Raw genomic sequence first — 16,610 nt, forward strand, 5'->3', positions numbered from 1 at the left:
TCTCCCCAAAACCCCCACTCAAATCATCCCACTCAACACCAAATCCCGACTGCTCCACCCGATCCACACGCCAAACTCCCTGTTCGTCCCCCCTCCCGTCGTCGGCATGACCCAGTTTTGCCTCCGCGTGTCCCAGTAGCTCAGGTCGCGGCGGGTGACGGCGAAGCTGACGCGGGCCGCGTCGCCGGGCTCGCCCGCGGGCGCGAGCTCGACCTTCTCGAAGCCGCGCAGGACGCGGACGGGGAAGTCGACGACGCGGAGCTGCGCGACGACGGCCGGGTCGTGGCGGTCGGGCGGGAGGTCCGGGGGTGGCGACGAGTGGGTGCCGTTGTTATCGTTGTTGTGATGAATTTGATGGCTCTTGTGGGAGGAGGGTTTCCCGGGCGGGTTCTTCTCGAACGGGCTCGTCACCTTGCCGTCGTCGCTGATGATGCCTTCGTTTGCTGAGGCCTCCTCCTCTTTCTCCTCCTCCTCCTCCTCCTCCTCCTCCGCTGCTGTTGTCGTGGTGGTGGGTTTCTTTCCCATCATCGCCGCGTTCTCCGGATCCGTCCAGTGCTCTGGGTACGAGACGTACAACTGCGGCACCGCGCTGCCACGGACTGGACTGGTGTTTCTGATCGTGAATGAGATGTTCGCGACGAATGTGTACAAGTCCGGATTACCACCGGGTCCGCCGCCGGCCTGCGACGGCTCTGCGTGCAGTTTCTCGTCCGTGAAGGCCGGGGGCCACGCCTTGTCCGGGACGCCGGGATTGGCCGTGTCGGAAAGGCTGGTCAGGTACGGGTAGATGTACTTGCTGAGGCGGCGGAAGCCCGGCGGGAAGAGTGAGTCCTCGGGCGCGCCGGTGCTGTTGTCGTAGGTCGGCGGCACGGGGAGAACCTTCGGGTCTGGGCGGGGGGCGGGCAGGAGCGTCTTCTGGGTTGGGTCGGTGACGATCTGGAGCTCAGAGAGCTCGAAGGTGCTGTACGAGAGGCCGTAGCCGAACTCGTAGCGCGGCGTCAGACCGTTCTTGTCGAAGTAGCGGTAGTCAATGTACAGCCCCTCGGTGAAGTTCTGCTGCGGGACGACGGCATTCGGGTAATACATGATGTGGCTGTCCGGGCCGTAGTCGTCCTCATCCTTAGCGACGGTGTACGGCAGGCGTCCGCTTGGGTTCACTTCGCCAAAGATGACGTCGGCGACGGCGTTGCCGCTCTCCTGCCCGGGCAGATGCGCCAGGAGAACGGCCATGACATTCGGGATATCAATCCAGTTTTCCAGGATGACTGGGCCAACGGCATGAACAACGACAATAACGGGGCTATCGCCTCCACCGCACCGCTTAGCAACGGTCTCAACGAGCTTGTCGCCACCCTTTTGGGTGTAGAGGTCGTTCCGGTCACCCTTGATGCCCTCCCAGGAAATAAAGCCCTCGCCAGCATCGCTGTTCACAAACGCAAGGCAAAGATCCTGATTCTCAAGCGCACGCTGCTTCGTCTCGGGGATCTCGTTCGCAGGGTATTCGTGAAGGAGAACCATATCGATGTCGAACTCGCGCCTCAGAGCCTCCAGAGGGGTGACGAGATAAGGGAAGTCGGCGGCGCCGCTGCCCCAGCCCGAGGCCAGCGTACCCTCGTTGCAGCCGCGGTCAGCACAGGCGTTGCGGCCGTCAGGGTTTCCGCGGGCATCCTCGCCGTAGATGCCGACGCGCATCTTGAAGTCGTCCTTGTTCGACACGAAGCCGCTTGCGATGCTGTGGCCCTGGCGGGAAATGGGCAGGGTGTTGTTGTCGTTCTTGACCAACACGATGCCCTCTGCAGCGATACGGCGCGCCAACGCCCCATGACTGCCGTTGGCTTGAACGTCCACGTACTTGTTGACCACACCGGTGGTCTTGTCGTCGCTGCCGGGATGCAGCAGTCCGACCTCCTCGTCCGTCCAGGACGAGAAGTTAGGCCCGTCCGCGGGCCATTTCTCCGGGTCATCCTGGCCGAGCTGGTACCAAGCCGCCACAATACGAGTCACCATGTCATTCAACCGTTCCATCGGCACGGAGCCATTCAGCGCGGCCCTGGTCAGCTCCGGGCCCCACAGCGCCTTGCCATCCTGCCACTTCAACCCGTCGCCGGGCATGCTCATGTCCAGACCAGCCAGAGCACTCGCAACGCCGCTGCGCTGGGCCAGCCAGTCGGACTGCACGAAGCCCTGGAAGCCAAGCTCATCCTTGAGCACGCCGTTGAGCAGCTTGCTGTTCTGGCACGCGTACGAGTTGTTGACCTGGTTGTACGAGCACATGACGCTGGCGACGCCGACGCGCACGCTGTCGGCAAAGGGCCAGGCGTAGATCTCGTGCAGCGTGCGGTCGTCAATGTTGGACGACATGGCGTTGGGGGCGCCCCACTCCCACGACTGGCGGAAGTGCTCCTGCTCGTTGCCGACCCAGTGCTTCGCCGTCGCGATGACGCCCTCGTCCTGGATGCCCTTGATCGTCCACGCCGCCGCCAGCCCCTGCAGCACCGGGTCCGCCCCGAAGCCCTCCCAATTGCGCCCGCCGGCCGGCAGCCGTCCGAGCGGGCCCATGGCGGGGCCCAGCAGCACGTTGACGCCCTTCCCCTTGGCCTCGCGCGCGTGCGCCTGGCCGCGCAGGTACATCAGCTCCTTGCTCCAGGTGGCGCCGACGGTGAGGCCGGCCGGCCAGGCGGTCGCGTGGTCGGCGAAGCGCAGGCCCAGCGGGCCGTCCTGCAGGCACAGGCTGGGGAAGCCGAGGCGCTCGACGGGGCCCGTGTTGCCCACGCAGAGCCCCATCTCCCAGCCGACGCCCGTCGTGACGTTGACCTTCTCGGCCAGCGTCATGCCCGCCACCAGCACCGACGCGCGGTCGTACGCCTGCGCCCACGCCGGGTCGGTCCCGCCGCGCGGCGCGGGGTACCACGGCGGGCTCTGGCCCTCCAACGGCCCCGCCCGCCACGCCCACAGCCCGCCCGCCCCCAGCAGCAGCAGCAGCGCCAGCACGAAGAGCAGCGGCAGCCAGCACCACAGCCGCTTGCGCGTCGGCGTGCATGCAGCCGCCACGCGGGCCCACGGCGAGCCTCGTCCTCCTCCTCCTCGCGACTCGTTGTTCCGCCATCGCGGGTCGGCGTAGGCGTCGGCGGCGGCGCCGACCTGGGACTCGGTGCGCGGGCGTTTCCTCCTCTTGCCCGTGTCGAGCGGGGCGCTCTCCTCGTTCAGCGGGTCGAATTCGTTCAGGTCGTCGTCGTCGGACGAGAGGTAGGCGGCGTCGAGCGAGGGCCGCAGGCTGCTGCCGGTCGAGGCATTGCGGAGGTGGTGGTGTTTGCGGCTCTGCAGGTAGTTGCCTTCGTCGTTGTCGACGGCCTCGTACTTGCCGCGGAGCTCGTAGTCGTTGGGCATTGTGTGTATTAAGATTAGTTGGGTCCCCGGAATGGGCGGGTGTCGGTCTCACGCGTGCACGGCGTGAGGAGGCAAAGAGGGTGTCTGCATGAGTGCCAGGGCGGGAGAGGGAGGAGGGCGCGGTGCAAAAGTGAAGGAGGCGTTTGACCGGGGGCGTCGAAGTGGTGGATGTGGGTTTCTGGCAGCTGAGCCCGAGCGGTTTCACCTGCGACTTGGCAAAGGCTTGGTACGTCCAAGAGATGTCAAGCTGAGGCAGGCCGAGAATCCGGCGCGCGGCCTGCCCTTCGCCCGCCATCATCCAATGGCTCGTGGATAGAAGAAGCTGAAGGAGCGTCGCACCGAGACGTTTGCTCCCCCGCCGCCGTGCAAGTCAGTCGGTCTTTCCACCCCGGCCCTGCTCTGCGACGCTGAATCGACGGCCGGCCGCCGGCAGCCTCAGGGCCTCGCCTCTGCCCTCCCGCCCGCCACAGGCCCCCCTGCTCTCCCTGCCGATCCTTCGCCAGACAAAGCCCACAGCCCGTCTTGCGCGGCCACCGCTCCCACACACTGCGTTTCCATGCATCATTGGACACCGTTGCCTGCTTTCACTCGAGTGATTGGCGCCCGCGTCATCAGTATCATCGACGGCCCAATAGCAGCTCGCGCATCTTCCACGCGTCTGGTTTCACACTCACCAGGGGGGATGAGAAAAAAAGATTCCAGCCCTGTCAGGCAAGCAGCTGCAGACGTCCGTTGTTCCCACTGTCGAAATCTGTTCGAAACATTATAAGGCAGTCCAGGACAGCAGCATTGGTCATAGTAATGTGCCTCGACCCCACAGGATCCCCCCAAAAATAGCACCGTTGAACACCCGTCCCGGCGACACGCCGTTGCAACACCGTTCTTTCGCGAAGGCATGAGCCGTAGAGCGCTCCTATAAGACAAAAGCATGTAACGTTGCCATCGGCTGAGCGCGGCTCTCGGAAACGATCCGATCAGGCAGGAGGTCGAACTCGGAAGATCAGGGTGTGGAAGAATACCAAACAGTGGAGCGCGCCAAGCTCGGCTCCAAACCTTTTTCCTCCCATCGCGAAGTAGCGAAGAAACGCCAAGCTCCTATATACCCCAGAGAACGTGCTTGCAATGGCGTTTGCGGGGAAAACCTGGGGTGCATCTCCCTATATTGTTAGTAGATTGGCACGGCGAGCACGCAATAGCGATTGACTGGGGGCCTGAAAGCTTGCGGCTCAACGTCCAACCGTCTTTTCGATATCAGGTGCTGTGGAACGATCGTGATTGGATGCTGCTAACAAGCACGGTGTATCGAGCGGGCTTGGTGACGCGAAACCATGGTCCCAAGCACTAGAAATTCGAAACTACCGTCATTGATACTTCGTTGTCACCAGGGACACGGTGGGTGCAGAAAGAAACTGACCACCTACATCCATCTCGCATAGGAACTAAGTTCCAATATCTGGATTCATTTTTACGGTCTTAATACTTACACCTCCGTCCGGATATCTGTTCCACCTCATGAAGAAAGGATGTTTGAATTTACCTCTATATCGGGATATCTGCTTCGAATGGCCACGCAAAGAATCGCTATAAACGGATCTATTTCTACACTTACCAAGGGAAGACTACGGCAAGGTGACACTTGCAAAGATGTAAACACAGGTTCCAGCGAGAAGAGCGGAAACGTCATTCATGAAAGGGAACGACAATGTCCTCCGCGGGAAGGAGAAAAAGCGCAGTAATGAGGAAGTTGGAAGCGCATATCATCCACCTTACTACACCCAACGCACTCGATCACTTCTCAAAGCACCCAAACCAATAGAATTACTTCTTCAATTCCGTGCTAACAATTCTACCTCAGACCCTTCGCCTTCGAACGAAAATAAAAGGCACACAAAAACAATAGAAAACGGGGTAATTCCGTCCCCATCCCATACCGAGCACCCAGAAGGAAGCCCCCAGAAAAAGCCGGACGGGACCAAAACCATTTAGCATGAGTTTCTACCGCGCGGTGGTGCAAGCCTCGGCATCATCAATCCCTTGTTCCCATTTACCCTAGACACGCGGGTATCCTTTACACACGGGACAAAAGTCCTCACCTGACAAACTCCACACTTGGTGCTTGGTGTTTGAAAGATTGCCTGTTCTTTCCACTGCTTCTGTCCTGTTTTTCCTCGAGGCTCTTCCACGTGAATAGCTCGTCGTCTTCGCTTTTTTCGGGTGACATTTGCTTGGGTGCTGCCTCGCAGCAGACCGTGCTTCGACGCGCTCACCAGTCGTCATCATCCTCATCGTCTGTGAACTTCCGTTAGCACCATTTTCAATCGACTGCACACAAGACATGATAAACTTACCACTGTGGCTGACCTTGCTCTTCCTCGCCGCAAGAGCACTAGCCAATGCATTCGCCAATCCGCCACCGTCACCCCCACCACTGCCACCTCCGGCAGTCGGGGGAGGTGAGGAGCTGCTGCCAGGCACCGCCGCCGCACTGCGGTCTTTCTTCTCCGTGTCCGAAACCTTTTTGAGCCTGGCTCCACCGCGGATACTGGCCAAAAGATCGTCTCTGCCGCCGCCGCCGGCTGGCGCGGGCATCTTGGGCGCGGGTGCGCCTCCGGGAGGCGGTGGTGGTGGCGCGGGAGGACCACCGGCTCCTCCTGGCGGAGGGGGCGGAGGGGGCGGAGGAGCGCCTCCACTCGGAGGCGGTGGCGGCGGGGGAGGTGGGGGAGGAGCTCCGCCGCTTGGAGCGGGTGGCGGAGGAGGTGGCGGCGGAGGAGCAGCGGCCGGAGATCCAGTTGGAGGGAGCGGTGGCGGCGGGGGTGCGCCACCGGTCGGAGCAGGCGGAGGAGGTGGTGGAGGAGCTGGTGGTGCGGGGCTTGCTGACGGAGGAACGGGAACCGGACGTGAAGCGGATGGAGGAGGCGGGGGAGGAGCAGGTGGCCCAGATGGAGCAGGTGGTGGTGGTGGGGGCGGAGGAAGGGCAGCTGGTGACGGTGGAGCTGCCGGAACTTTGGGTGGAAGCGGCGGCGGAGGAGCGGCTGGAGTGGGCACAGCCCGTGCAGGCGGTGGAGGCGGCGGCGCAGCGGGAGAGGTCTCGCGTGCAGGCGGAGGTGGAGGCACAGGGCCACGAGCCGGGGGAGGAGGCGGAGCTGGACTGGATACAGCACGCTGGCCACTGAACGGGGGTGGTACTCCGAACTTGGGGCCCGAGTCTTCCTCTGCCTTTCTCGGCGGCGGCGGGGGAGCCGCATTTGCGACATTCGAGGAGGCGCGTGCTCTTGCCGGTGGAGGAGGAGCCTGGTTCGCAAACTTGCCTGCATCAGCAAGCGGGGGCGGCGCTCTGAATCTTGGCTGGGTTGGCGGTGATGGCTCTCGACCAGGTGATGCTGGCTGAGCCGGAGCTGCGCCACCCTTTCTACGCGCTGGCGGTGGTGCCGGAGGTGGCCCACGTCGAGATGTCGAGGTGCTGCCTGTGTTTTGGGGACTGAGCTTGTTCGCCGCCGGGGGTGCGCCAGGCGGTGGCGGCGGCGCCCTCAATTTGGATTCATTGGCGGTAGCCTCGCTGGCTTTCTTCTGCTCAATGTACATCTTGATGAAATCGGCATTTTCTTCAATCTGGTCGGCCGTGATACCCATCTGCAGGAGTTCCTGAAGCACCGGCTGCATCGCCGGGTCTGCGGTATCGATAGTCGAGCTCTTGCCGTTTCGGTTCGGTGGCGGGCTTGCAGGGGAGGACGGTTTCTTGGGAGGAATGATCGAATGCTGCTCCTGATGCTGGTTCGACGAGTGCCTACCAAAGAGGCTGCCCAGGATCCCATGCGAGTGGCCACCACCGTTCGTAGACGCGCCATTGGAGGTTCCAGCCGCCATGCCGAAAGGCTTGTTCCTGGTGTTCTTGTGCGCGTTCTTCTCCCGCTCGTCTATCTTCTTCCTGAACTGCCTCGCCTCCTTCTCGTCGGCGAATGACAGACCGGCAAGACATTGCTCGAGCTCGAAGGTGTGGAAGAAGGTGCGGTCTTGGTTGTACTGGAACGTGTCGTAGATCTCCTGATCCCAAATCACGCCGCGGTTCAAGGGCTGCGCACTCAGTTAGCAGGGCTCACCTCTTCCCCTGCCTCTCCCTGGACCGCCCCCAGCTCGCTGTTCACAGGCTCCAACTTACCGAGATGTCAACCAGCTTGATCCAGAAGGTATTCCCCACAAGGTCGTTGGCGAGCACGGCGGCGCCCTGCAAGCCGGTATAGGTCCATTTGTGGCGGTTGGGGTATGCGATGTAGAGCTTTGCGACAGCGACGGCATGGATCTTGTTGGAGCCCTTCGGCACGGTCCGCTTGACCACCTGCTTGTCGTCGTCGGACAATATTGTAGGCATGCTGGGCACGCGGGTGGTCGGTGGTTCGGGTTTAGAGGGTTGGGGTCGCGCGATTTGTCCACATGGAAGGGTGTGGTTGGGCAGCGGCGTACGGGTTGCTGCAATTTCAGGCGTGCGTCATAAGCAGGAGAGAGGGGCCAGTGCAAGCCGTCTCTCGCGAATTATCCGCGAGCGCCCGAGGATCCAGGGTGCAGGCCGCAGTGCGCGGGCTGCGGGCGGTATGAATACGTTCGAGGTCAGCTTGAGCGGCTCAGGCGGCGTGGTGTCGTGCGCGGCCTCAGCTGCACAGCCTCGCAGCAGTTGTGGTGGTTGCGAAGTAGTCAAGTGGCCCGTCTGCCCTGCTCGTTACCCGCACCCGCCGTGACTAAGCCCCTTGCCGCCAAGCGCTCCGAAGCTCCCTGAGCACCACCTGCTTGCAGCGCCGCCCTAGCTTCCAGGCTGCGCCGCGAAGGCTCTTGTGAATCCGCTATATCCCTGCCCGTGGTGCTCTGCCTTTTCCCGCTGGCGGTCGCCTGTCCTTGAACTCTGACGAAAGCCTACCCTTGAACTCTGGCGATGGTCTAGCCTTGAATTCTGGCGATGGTCTACCCTTGAATTCTGGTGATGGTCTGCCTTTGCCCGCTGGATGTGACCTGTCCATACCCGCTGGCGATGACCTTCCCATGCCTCTGTGCGCTGGCGACGGCCAGCCTTGGCCCAGCGTGCCGCGACGCTCCGTATCGAACGCCCTCTTCACGCCCCTCGAGTCGGTCTCCCGGTCCCTGCCGTTGGCCGACTGCCTAAACGCCCCCACCAGCGCATCCGCAGCCCATCCTACCTCCTCGCGCACCTTCTCATACTTTGCCGCGATCATCTTCTGGTTCGCCGTCATGAGGAACGTGCCCGACACCACCGGGGGCCCCTCGATCGCCTTGCCATCGCTCCCCAGCCTCTGGCCCTGCACGTTCAGCCCGCGCGCCTCCATTTCTTCCCGGAGAGCCGCCCGGAGCCTGCGGACGCACCAGACCCTGACCGTCCGCTTGGGCGACGTGGCCAGAGTCGCCGAGGACGCCGTCGAAAGGAGGTTCGGGTCCTTTGCCTCAAACTTGCGCTTCACGTGCTGGTGACGTGGGTTCGCTGTGTCAGCGATGACTGACTTTGTGCTCTCGCTGAGACGCCATCCGGGTGAGTAGAAATGAGAGAAGAGCGTTGGTTTTTTTCCCAATGGCCAGCGCAAGGTAGGCTTGGATGACGTCTTCCACGATGCAAAGCCGCGTGTACCGGTCATCATGCGCTGAGTTGATAGGCAATTATTTCGTCTGGTGGTCAAATGAAAATTGAAATGAAAGAGACCGTGAATGAAGGAGGGCCGGGCTGTCTGGGTGCATTCCTCACGTAGATGTTCATGGAACTGGGAGTGTCGGGTCCTGCAACATTTGGAAATCTTGAAAGATTAGCGAGTCAGTCGATGGTCATCGGCCGAACAGCCTGACTAAGAGGCCATGAACTTCAAAGTCCTTGCCGCTCACAGGAACACTACGCTTGGAGCTTCGAAGATTTTGAAGATTGCTACCATACTTTTCGACATGCTAATCATCAACCACATCGCGATTGAAGAACCTGAAAATTTGCCTTCCTGCTTCCCTACCGCAAAGCTGATTCAGCTCCTCCTCTGTCATGTTGGCCAGCTCAAAAACGCTGCCCACGCTGAACGCAACCCGTTCCAGCATCTTTTCATTTCCCGTAATACCAGGGACGATACGCAGCATATCCTGTGGCACTTGGTTAAACGTCTTGCTTTCGGCATCCTCGCCTTCCTCTAGCCCGATCTGCACTGCTTTGACAGGATCGGGCTCATCCTGCTGTTTCTTCAATTCCTCAAAAATCTCGGCAGTCTGATACGGTGAGCTGGACCAGATGATGCGCAGACGGGGGAAGGCAATCGTCAGCATGACAATCTTTGCCTGGAGGTCCGGGGCAGCGGCCATTGCGGCGGCGGCAGCCGACTGACTCAAGTCCGAGAATGGTTCGAGCGTGAATGATTTGTTCTGGTCGAATTCAATGAGCAGCATAGGGTTCTTGTAGTGCTGGAGCATCGTCTCGGCTTGGTTATACAGGCGGCCATTGTTGAAGGACGAAATCAAATCCTGGACGCTCTTACGCTCGATACAGATGTTGGGCGTGAGGACGTAGTCACCGACCGTCAGCATGCATGGCACGACGACCATTTGTCGACCGTGTAGCAGGGAAGGGAGCGACGATCGAAACTCGCGTACATCCACGACCACCCGTGGGGGAGTTGCGGTGGCGGCGAGACGACCGCCACCGGCAATCCTGGTGTTGACTGTCCGGAGAAAAGCCTCTTGCGGATCTTGGATGTTGATATTGTCCAAGGCAATAGCCATATTGCTCCTTTCACGAATCATCTTGGAGAAGGCATCCTTTTCACGTCTGACAGCGCTGAGATAGCGTTGTTCTTCGACGGACCCACCATAGTACATGAAGTACACCCTGACGTTTCGATCCGTGTGCGAGCTGCGATAGACCTCTATCCGTCGGATGAAGGCCGCGTCTGGCTCGTACATGATGACATAACGAGGCCGTACTTCCTCCAGTACATGCTCATCCATGTCTCCGTCGTATGGGTGGATTACGAGCAGCTCTTTCATCTCGTACAGCTCGTAATAGTCCTCCATGTTTTCAAGTGGGTCCGCCGCGATTTCGCCTTTCTGCTGGGTTTCCTCTCCCGTGGGTTGAAGTTCAGTGAGAAGGCTCTGCATATGAGCATCACGATTGAAGCTCTGCTGCATCTCCCCCATCACGGTTCTAGACGGACCGGATCCAGCTGCCGCTCCGCCGCGGACGCGTCGTCTCTTGTTCCGAGGTGCCCTTCCCGGTCCGGCTTGTCCACTGCGGGTGTCATTATTGATCACCTTGTTGTTCTCTGCGAAGAGAGAAGCGCTGACTTTGCTAAAGTCTCTCTTCCAACTGATGTAGTTCCGCAACTTCCGTCTCATCATAAAGGCAGCGGACGGGCCCTTCGCTTCTTGGTCCTCATTCTTTTCCTCGGGCTCATCGGACCTGACACGCATGGTTTGTAGGTATTCACGCAGCTGGCGGGAAGTGCTGTGGTCACCGCACATGATGAGAATGGCGCCGCTTGAGTCATCCTGCGGGACAGGATTGAAATAGTAATCTCTCTCAATTTCCTCCAGAACTTCAGCAAGCATGCGCCATTTTGGCAATTCTTCAAGAACAGGTCTGAGCGATTCGGGTACCTCATTAGAAGTGTTGGTTGTGGTAGCGTCGTTGAGCTTGCCGGCATAGACACGACGTCTAGCAGTTTCGAACAACGTATTCGCAGCGTCGAGGAACAGCCACGGTGACTGGTTCATCCGTGTTGATCCGGGCGGCGGAGACGAGGCGGCAATGACAGTGTCCAAGTACTTGTTGAAATCTACAGCATCGTATGCCAAGACGGCATGGAGGATGTGGCGGAGCAGAGAGAGATCCCGGACTATCTGCCGTGTCCGAAAGCTTGTGCGGTGCCACACGGGATCCAGTTGACGTCTGATCTGGGCGTCGAAGTTCCTGTGCAGAGCACTGTCCAGCGTCCAGTCCTCCATGTCTAGAGAGCCAGAGTTGTTCTTCCGAAGCTCGATGATGCTCACCTCGACACATTCCATGACCGCCTGTTGGATAGCAGCCATGTTGTCAGTCATGGGCACCTCCAGTTCGATCACTTCAGCTTTCCGGCGGCCCTCAAGCGATTTTGCTACAGCGACATGGAAGCGGGGGTAGAGAGAGGGCCGGCGCAAGAACAGATTGCGCATCATGGTGGCTAGCGGAGAGAAGCCGGTAGCGAATGGCTCGGGATTGTCGGAGAACGCCTTCAGGAATCCCGCTTTGTTCTTCTGACGAAAGATGCGCAAGATGAAAGCCTCGAGCGATGTTGCCACTATTCGGTCGGCGTGCAACACGACGCAGCCGGTGATGGTGGCGGGATCGAGCAGACCGGATAGCAGATCGACGATGAGGATGCGGGAGGTGATGCTGAAAATGCCGCCGCGTGAATACATTTTCTCGCGGGCGCCGACACTCATCATGTTGGTGTTGACCAGGCTGAGGCCGCGGGCCTTGGGGGCATTGCTGACGGCGGCATGCTCGGCCAGCGACTCGCCAATCCAGCCGTTCTCGCGGTCGTCGGCGCCGACGAGGAGGACGAGGTTGTTCCCGGCGGCATCGTAGGCGTGGAGGAGGTTGGTCACGATGCGCAGCAGGCCGAGGCCGCGGGCGAGGATGACGAGCTGGTCCTCATTGCGCTGCAGTCGACGTCAGCACCGAACGGACAGCAGCAGAAGCGGGCGAGACGCACCAGGTCCTGGAAGATGTCCTGCTGGAACTGCAGCGGCAGCGAGAGCTTCACGGGGGCTTTCTCATCGCCGGGCATCGGGCGCGTCGTGGATGATGATGGGTGTCACGCCGACACGCGCGCGAACACGAGATTCTGGCGGCCCGCGCGCCTGCCTGGCGCCTGGCGCTTGGCTGCATGTGGCCGTGGCCTTGGCTCCTCCGCCCGCCGACATCACAGCATCGCGCCAGCCGACCGCTCTGAAACGCCCTCGCGCATTCTGTGGGGAGTCAGGTCCGTCCGCGTCAGGTTCGCGCCGGCTCGCTGCCCGTCTTCCCGCCCCACCGCCCGCCGTTGGACGCGTTCCGTCTGCTGTACTATGTATACATGAGTAGCACTCGATCTTTGAGCATCGCCTCTCTTGTGCGCGCATGCTTCTCCGCATCACCTGCGGGCAGATGAAGCGGCCGGCTTGTTTCTGGGAGCCTCGAGTTTCGAGGAAACTGGTCAAACATACGCCCCCGCCCCTGTCCGAGCACCGAGCGGAGATGACGGCTCGCGGGGCACAGCCCTTGGGGCCAACGCATGACTCCGAGAGACTGCCTCCATCCCAGATTGCTACGGGAGTCTACCTCGGACTGGGCTGATGGCCAGACAGCCACGCACGACATACACCTGTATGCGAGCCGCCCCCTCAGCTAATCCCCAACCCAGTACCCCCGGCAATCAACTGTCGGTACCATGTTCGCCCGCCACTGTGGAGAGACCGTGCGACCCGTTGTTGTTGCAGAGAGCGCCGATGGCGGCGCCCGTCCACTTAAACGCTGGCCGTGGTCCGGGATGCGCCCCTTGCCCACAATCCATCCGGAAGATTAGTCGAAACACCGCCGGCCCGCGTTCCTCTGCTTGCCTGACATTTAGCTCACTTTTACCTACTCCTTGAATTTAGATAGGCTGGTCGGCCCAGCATGCGTGACTTCATTTGTGCAATGCCGTATAAATAAGACATGGCCCAGCCGGTCAAGCTTTTCTCCACCACTGCCAATTCCCTTGTGCCGGTCAAGCTTTTTTCTATCACTGCCGAGTCCTTCGTTTGCATTCGCCTTTCAACATGCGTGTTTCCAATATCCTCGTCGCCGGTTCGGCTTCTCTTGCGCTGGCTGCGCCGGTGCAGAACAAGGAGGAGAAGCGGGCTTCAACCTTCACTTTCCTCGGCATCAACGAGTCCGGCCCTGAGTTCGGATCAGGCATCGGTACCAAAGGAACGGACTACGTTTGGCCTACTCTCAGCACCATTGATACCTTCATCGCCAAAAATCTCAACACTTTCCGTGTCAATGTGTTGATGGAAAGACTTACGCAAAACTCCATGACTGCTTCTCTTGACGCCGACTACCTTGCCGATCTCAAGGAGACAGTCAACTACATCACCAACAAGGGTGCCTATGCGATGATCGTTCCCCACAACTATGGCCGTAAGACTCTCCCCCACCTCCGCTTCAAACCACAATAAAACTAACCCACCTCAGGCTTCAGCGGCAACATCATCACGGACACCGCAGGCTTCAAGACCTGGTGGACGAACGTCGCCTCCGAGTTCGCCAACAACACCAAGGTCATCTTCGACATCAACAACGAGTTCCACGACATGGACCAGGACCTCGTCGTCAGCCTGAACCAGGCCGGCATCGACGGCATCCGCGCCGCGGGCGCCACCTCGCAGTACATCACGGCCGAGGGCAACTCGTGGACGGGCGCGTGGAGCTGGGTGTCGAGCGGCAACTCGGGCTCGATGGGCGACCTGACGGACCCGCAGGACAAGCTCATCTACCAGATGCACCAGTACCTCGACAGCGACAGCAGCGGCACCAGCGAGACGTGCGTCAGCACCACCATCGGACAGGAGCGCCTCGAGGCCGCCACCGCCTGGCTGAAGGAGAACAACAAGAAGGGCCTGCTGGGCGAGTTCGCCGGCGGCAACAACGACCAGTGCAAGACGGCCGTCTCGGGCATGCTCGACTACATGAAGGAGAACAGCGATGTTTGGGAGGGTGCTTTGTGGTGGGCGGCCGGTCCCTGGGTAAGTGTCTCCATTCCTTTTTTTTTGTTTGAGCGGTTGTACTAATGGCCTGCACAGTGGGGCGATTACATGTACAGCATGGAGCCTACGGATGGTGTCGCTTACACCGCTTACCTCGACACCCTCGCTTCTTACGCCTAAACGATTCGCGACCTTTGAGCGGATTCTGGTAGTGTTCTGCGGGATAGGTGATTGCTTCGATTGTATATATTCTTAAACCTCTCTTCTCACACATATTTTTTAAAAAAAAAAAATACGGGGAATACTTTAGCACTGTCATAACCTTACTTCTTATTACTTTTGTGACCAACGACAAGTGATTGGGGCCTCCTCAATTGACCACCGATTCGCATCGAAGCAGCATCAACACTGCGGGTGGTAACAGAAATTGACGTTATTCTCTGGAAGATGTTGTATCTAACTTACGTAGGTAGTTGAATTGAATGTCCGGACGGATATGTTCCCGTCAAGGCTCACATCTACATCCAGACATTAGATTCAACTACCTACGTAGGATAACATACAACCCTATACGAAGCCTAGCGGGCCGAAATATTTTGTCATCCGCTATGGAAACAGCAGCAGACGACTGTACTCGGCAATTGCGAAGCTACATATACCATCAAAAGATGGTGTCGAGTCCGTCCATAGGTGCATAACAATCTCCAAATTTAGTTTACAAAGACATGATAAAGTAATTCCTTCTCATTTCCATTATTTCTATTTTGGTCATCAGAACACATTCAGCTCGACATTATTACCTCTTCCGCCCCCATCGAAATAAACACAAATATTACAGCCCGACCACAACCAATCTACGGATGCAACCCATCAAACGTCTCCCTAATCTCCTCGACGCCATACCCCGCATCCAGGGCCAACTGCAACAAAATGCGGCTCTTGGACGGGTTCAACCAACCCGCCGCCACCATCCAATCCTCCACATCCTCCTTCGGCACGAAGCCATCGGGGGTGCGCCTGCTCGCGACCATGGGCGTACCCGTCGCATTGAACGCGGCGCTCGCGGCTTCCTTGACGGCGTCGTCGATGGAACCGGCGCCGCTGCCGGCGAAGACGATGCCGGCGGCGCCGGCGGCGACGGCGGCGGGGACGAGGGCGGCGACGTCGTCCTGGTGGGTGTAGAGGACGGCGACGGTGGGGAGGGTCGTTGCGGTGGGGGAGGGGGGGAAGTTGGGCTTGTTGGGGACGGAGGCGGCGGTGTAGTAGAAGTAAGGGATCTGGTTGATGAAGAAGCCGAGTTGGCCTTGCTCGGTGGCGTAGAAGGTGTCGAGCGAGTTGGCGTTGTTCTTTTGCGTGTAGAAGGCGGAGCCGATGCGGCTGTGGGGTGTCAGCGTTTGTTGCCCCCTTTTTGCGGAGGGAAAAGTGGCGGTAGAGCTCCTCGAGGGAGACTGCGGTTGGAAACTTACTCGTTCAGCGTGATCATCACGCCTCTCCCCACTGCCTTTTCGCTCGCCGCCAGGCTGACGGCCTGGTAGAGGTTCAGCGGGCCGTCGGCGCTCAGCGCCGTCGCGGGACGCATGGCGCCGACGACGACGACCGGCTTCGTGCTGTTCACCACCAGGTCGAGGAAGAAGGCCGTCTCCTCCATCGTGTCCGTCCCGTGCGTCACGACGACGCCCTGCACGTCGTCCTTCTCCAGCTCCTCCGTGACGTTGCGCGCCAACTGCAGCAGGATCGACGAGTTCACGTTCTGCGATCCGACGTTCGCAATCTGCTGACCAAACACGTTGGCCAGATTCAATACGTCAGGTACGGCATCGACCAGCTCCTTCACGCCCAGCCCGACCTGGTAGCCGACGGTTTGCGAGGACGAGGTTCCCTGCGAGGCGATGGTGCCGCCGGTGGCGAAGATGGTGATGTTGGGGAGGGAGGCGTTGATGCTGGGCTGCTCGAGCACTTGGCGCGGCAAGATGGGCTGGCCGAGGGGCGAGGCGGATATGGTGGTGGGGAGGAGTGCGGCGAAGGCGGCTGCCGCCGAGAAGGTTGAGGAGAGCATGGGTGGCAGATGGAGGTGATTTGGAGGGGGAGAGGAGAGGAGGGGAGAGAGAAGAGAGCTGGAGCTGGAGCTGGAGAGGTGAAGCAGAAAGCAGCAGCCTGGGCGGCTCTGCACACAGGTATTTATACTGGATATCGAGAGACAGCAGCAGTGCCTACCACTCACTGACTCTTCTAGCCCACCCAATGCCAGGCCGTGTCAATCGCAGCCCGCCCCGGTAGTATCCATGCCGAGAGCTAGTGAAGCGCGCACGGTGCGCGGCCTACGTCGGTCAGCCATTGTGTCATGGAACTGGCACAAGGAGCACTAAAATCGGGAGAGCAAAGAAAAAAACAAGGGACGGGAGCTGGGCCGAGAGCTGCGGGTAGCTATCTTCTGGGCGGCGTGGGGTTCCTGGCTGCCGGCCTTGCAGCTCAGGTACCCTTGCGGG

At 59.9% G+C, this 16,610-nt stretch overlaps 6 protein-coding genes across 6 annotated transcripts; 1 reads left to right on the forward strand and 5 right to left on the reverse strand.

The window, feature by feature from the left end:
- Window positions 1–18: 18 nt before the first annotated feature.
- On the reverse strand, window positions 19–3,387 carry BKCO1_1800057 (glycoside hydrolase family 3 protein; the record flags this gene model as incomplete). Its single annotated transcript, XM_020271835.1, has 1 exon — window positions 19–3,387. One exon carries the CDS (start codon window positions 3,385–3,387, stop codon window positions 19–21), a length of 3,369 nt encoding a protein of 1,122 aa, XP_020131556.1.
- A 2,263-nt stretch (window positions 3,388–5,650) lies between these two features.
- Window positions 5,651–7,753, reverse strand: BKCO1_1800058 (wh1-domain-containing protein; the record flags this gene model as incomplete). The annotated part of the gene is made up of 3 exons (XM_020271836.1): window positions 5,651–5,676; window positions 5,736–7,458; window positions 7,544–7,753. The coding sequence occupies 3 exons, from the start codon at window positions 7,751–7,753 to the stop codon at window positions 5,651–5,653; spliced, it is 1,959 nt and encodes a 652-aa protein (XP_020131549.1).
- A 466-nt stretch (window positions 7,754–8,219) lies between these two features.
- BKCO1_1800059 (translation initiation factor if-2-like) lies at window positions 8,220–9,023 on the reverse strand (the record flags this gene model as incomplete). Its single annotated transcript, XM_020271837.1, has 1 exon — window positions 8,220–9,023. One exon carries the CDS (start codon window positions 9,021–9,023, stop codon window positions 8,220–8,222), a length of 804 nt encoding a protein of 267 aa, XP_020131548.1.
- A 298-nt stretch (window positions 9,024–9,321) lies between these two features.
- On the reverse strand, window positions 9,322–12,182 carry BKCO1_1800060 (dna excision repair protein ercc-4; the record flags this gene model as incomplete). Its single annotated transcript, XM_020271839.1, has 2 exons — window positions 9,322–12,054; window positions 12,108–12,182. 2 exons carry the CDS (start codon window positions 12,180–12,182, stop codon window positions 9,322–9,324), a joined length of 2,808 nt encoding a protein of 935 aa, XP_020131456.1.
- Window positions 12,183–13,194: 1,012 nt separating this feature from the next.
- BKCO1_1800061 (glycoside hydrolase family 5 protein) lies at window positions 13,195–14,304 on the forward strand (the record flags this gene model as incomplete). Its single annotated transcript, XM_020271840.1, has 3 exons — window positions 13,195–13,558; window positions 13,613–14,163; window positions 14,221–14,304. 3 exons carry the CDS (start codon window positions 13,195–13,197, stop codon window positions 14,302–14,304), a joined length of 999 nt encoding a protein of 332 aa, XP_020131457.1.
- Window positions 14,305–14,978: 674 nt separating this feature from the next.
- BKCO1_1800062 (l-asparaginase) lies at window positions 14,979–16,180 on the reverse strand (the record flags this gene model as incomplete). Its single annotated transcript, XM_020271841.1, has 2 exons — window positions 14,979–15,501; window positions 15,591–16,180. The coding sequence occupies 2 exons, from the start codon at window positions 16,178–16,180 to the stop codon at window positions 14,979–14,981; spliced, it is 1,113 nt and encodes a 370-aa protein (XP_020131558.1).
- Window positions 16,181–16,610: the final 430 nt, after the last annotated feature.

Source organism: Diplodia corticola, assembly GCF_001883845.1.
Source record: "Diplodia corticola strain CBS 112549 chromosome Unknown scaffold18, whole genome shotgun sequence".
Lineage (NCBI taxonomy): Eukaryota > Fungi > Ascomycota > Dothideomycetes > Botryosphaeriales > Botryosphaeriaceae > Diplodia > Diplodia corticola.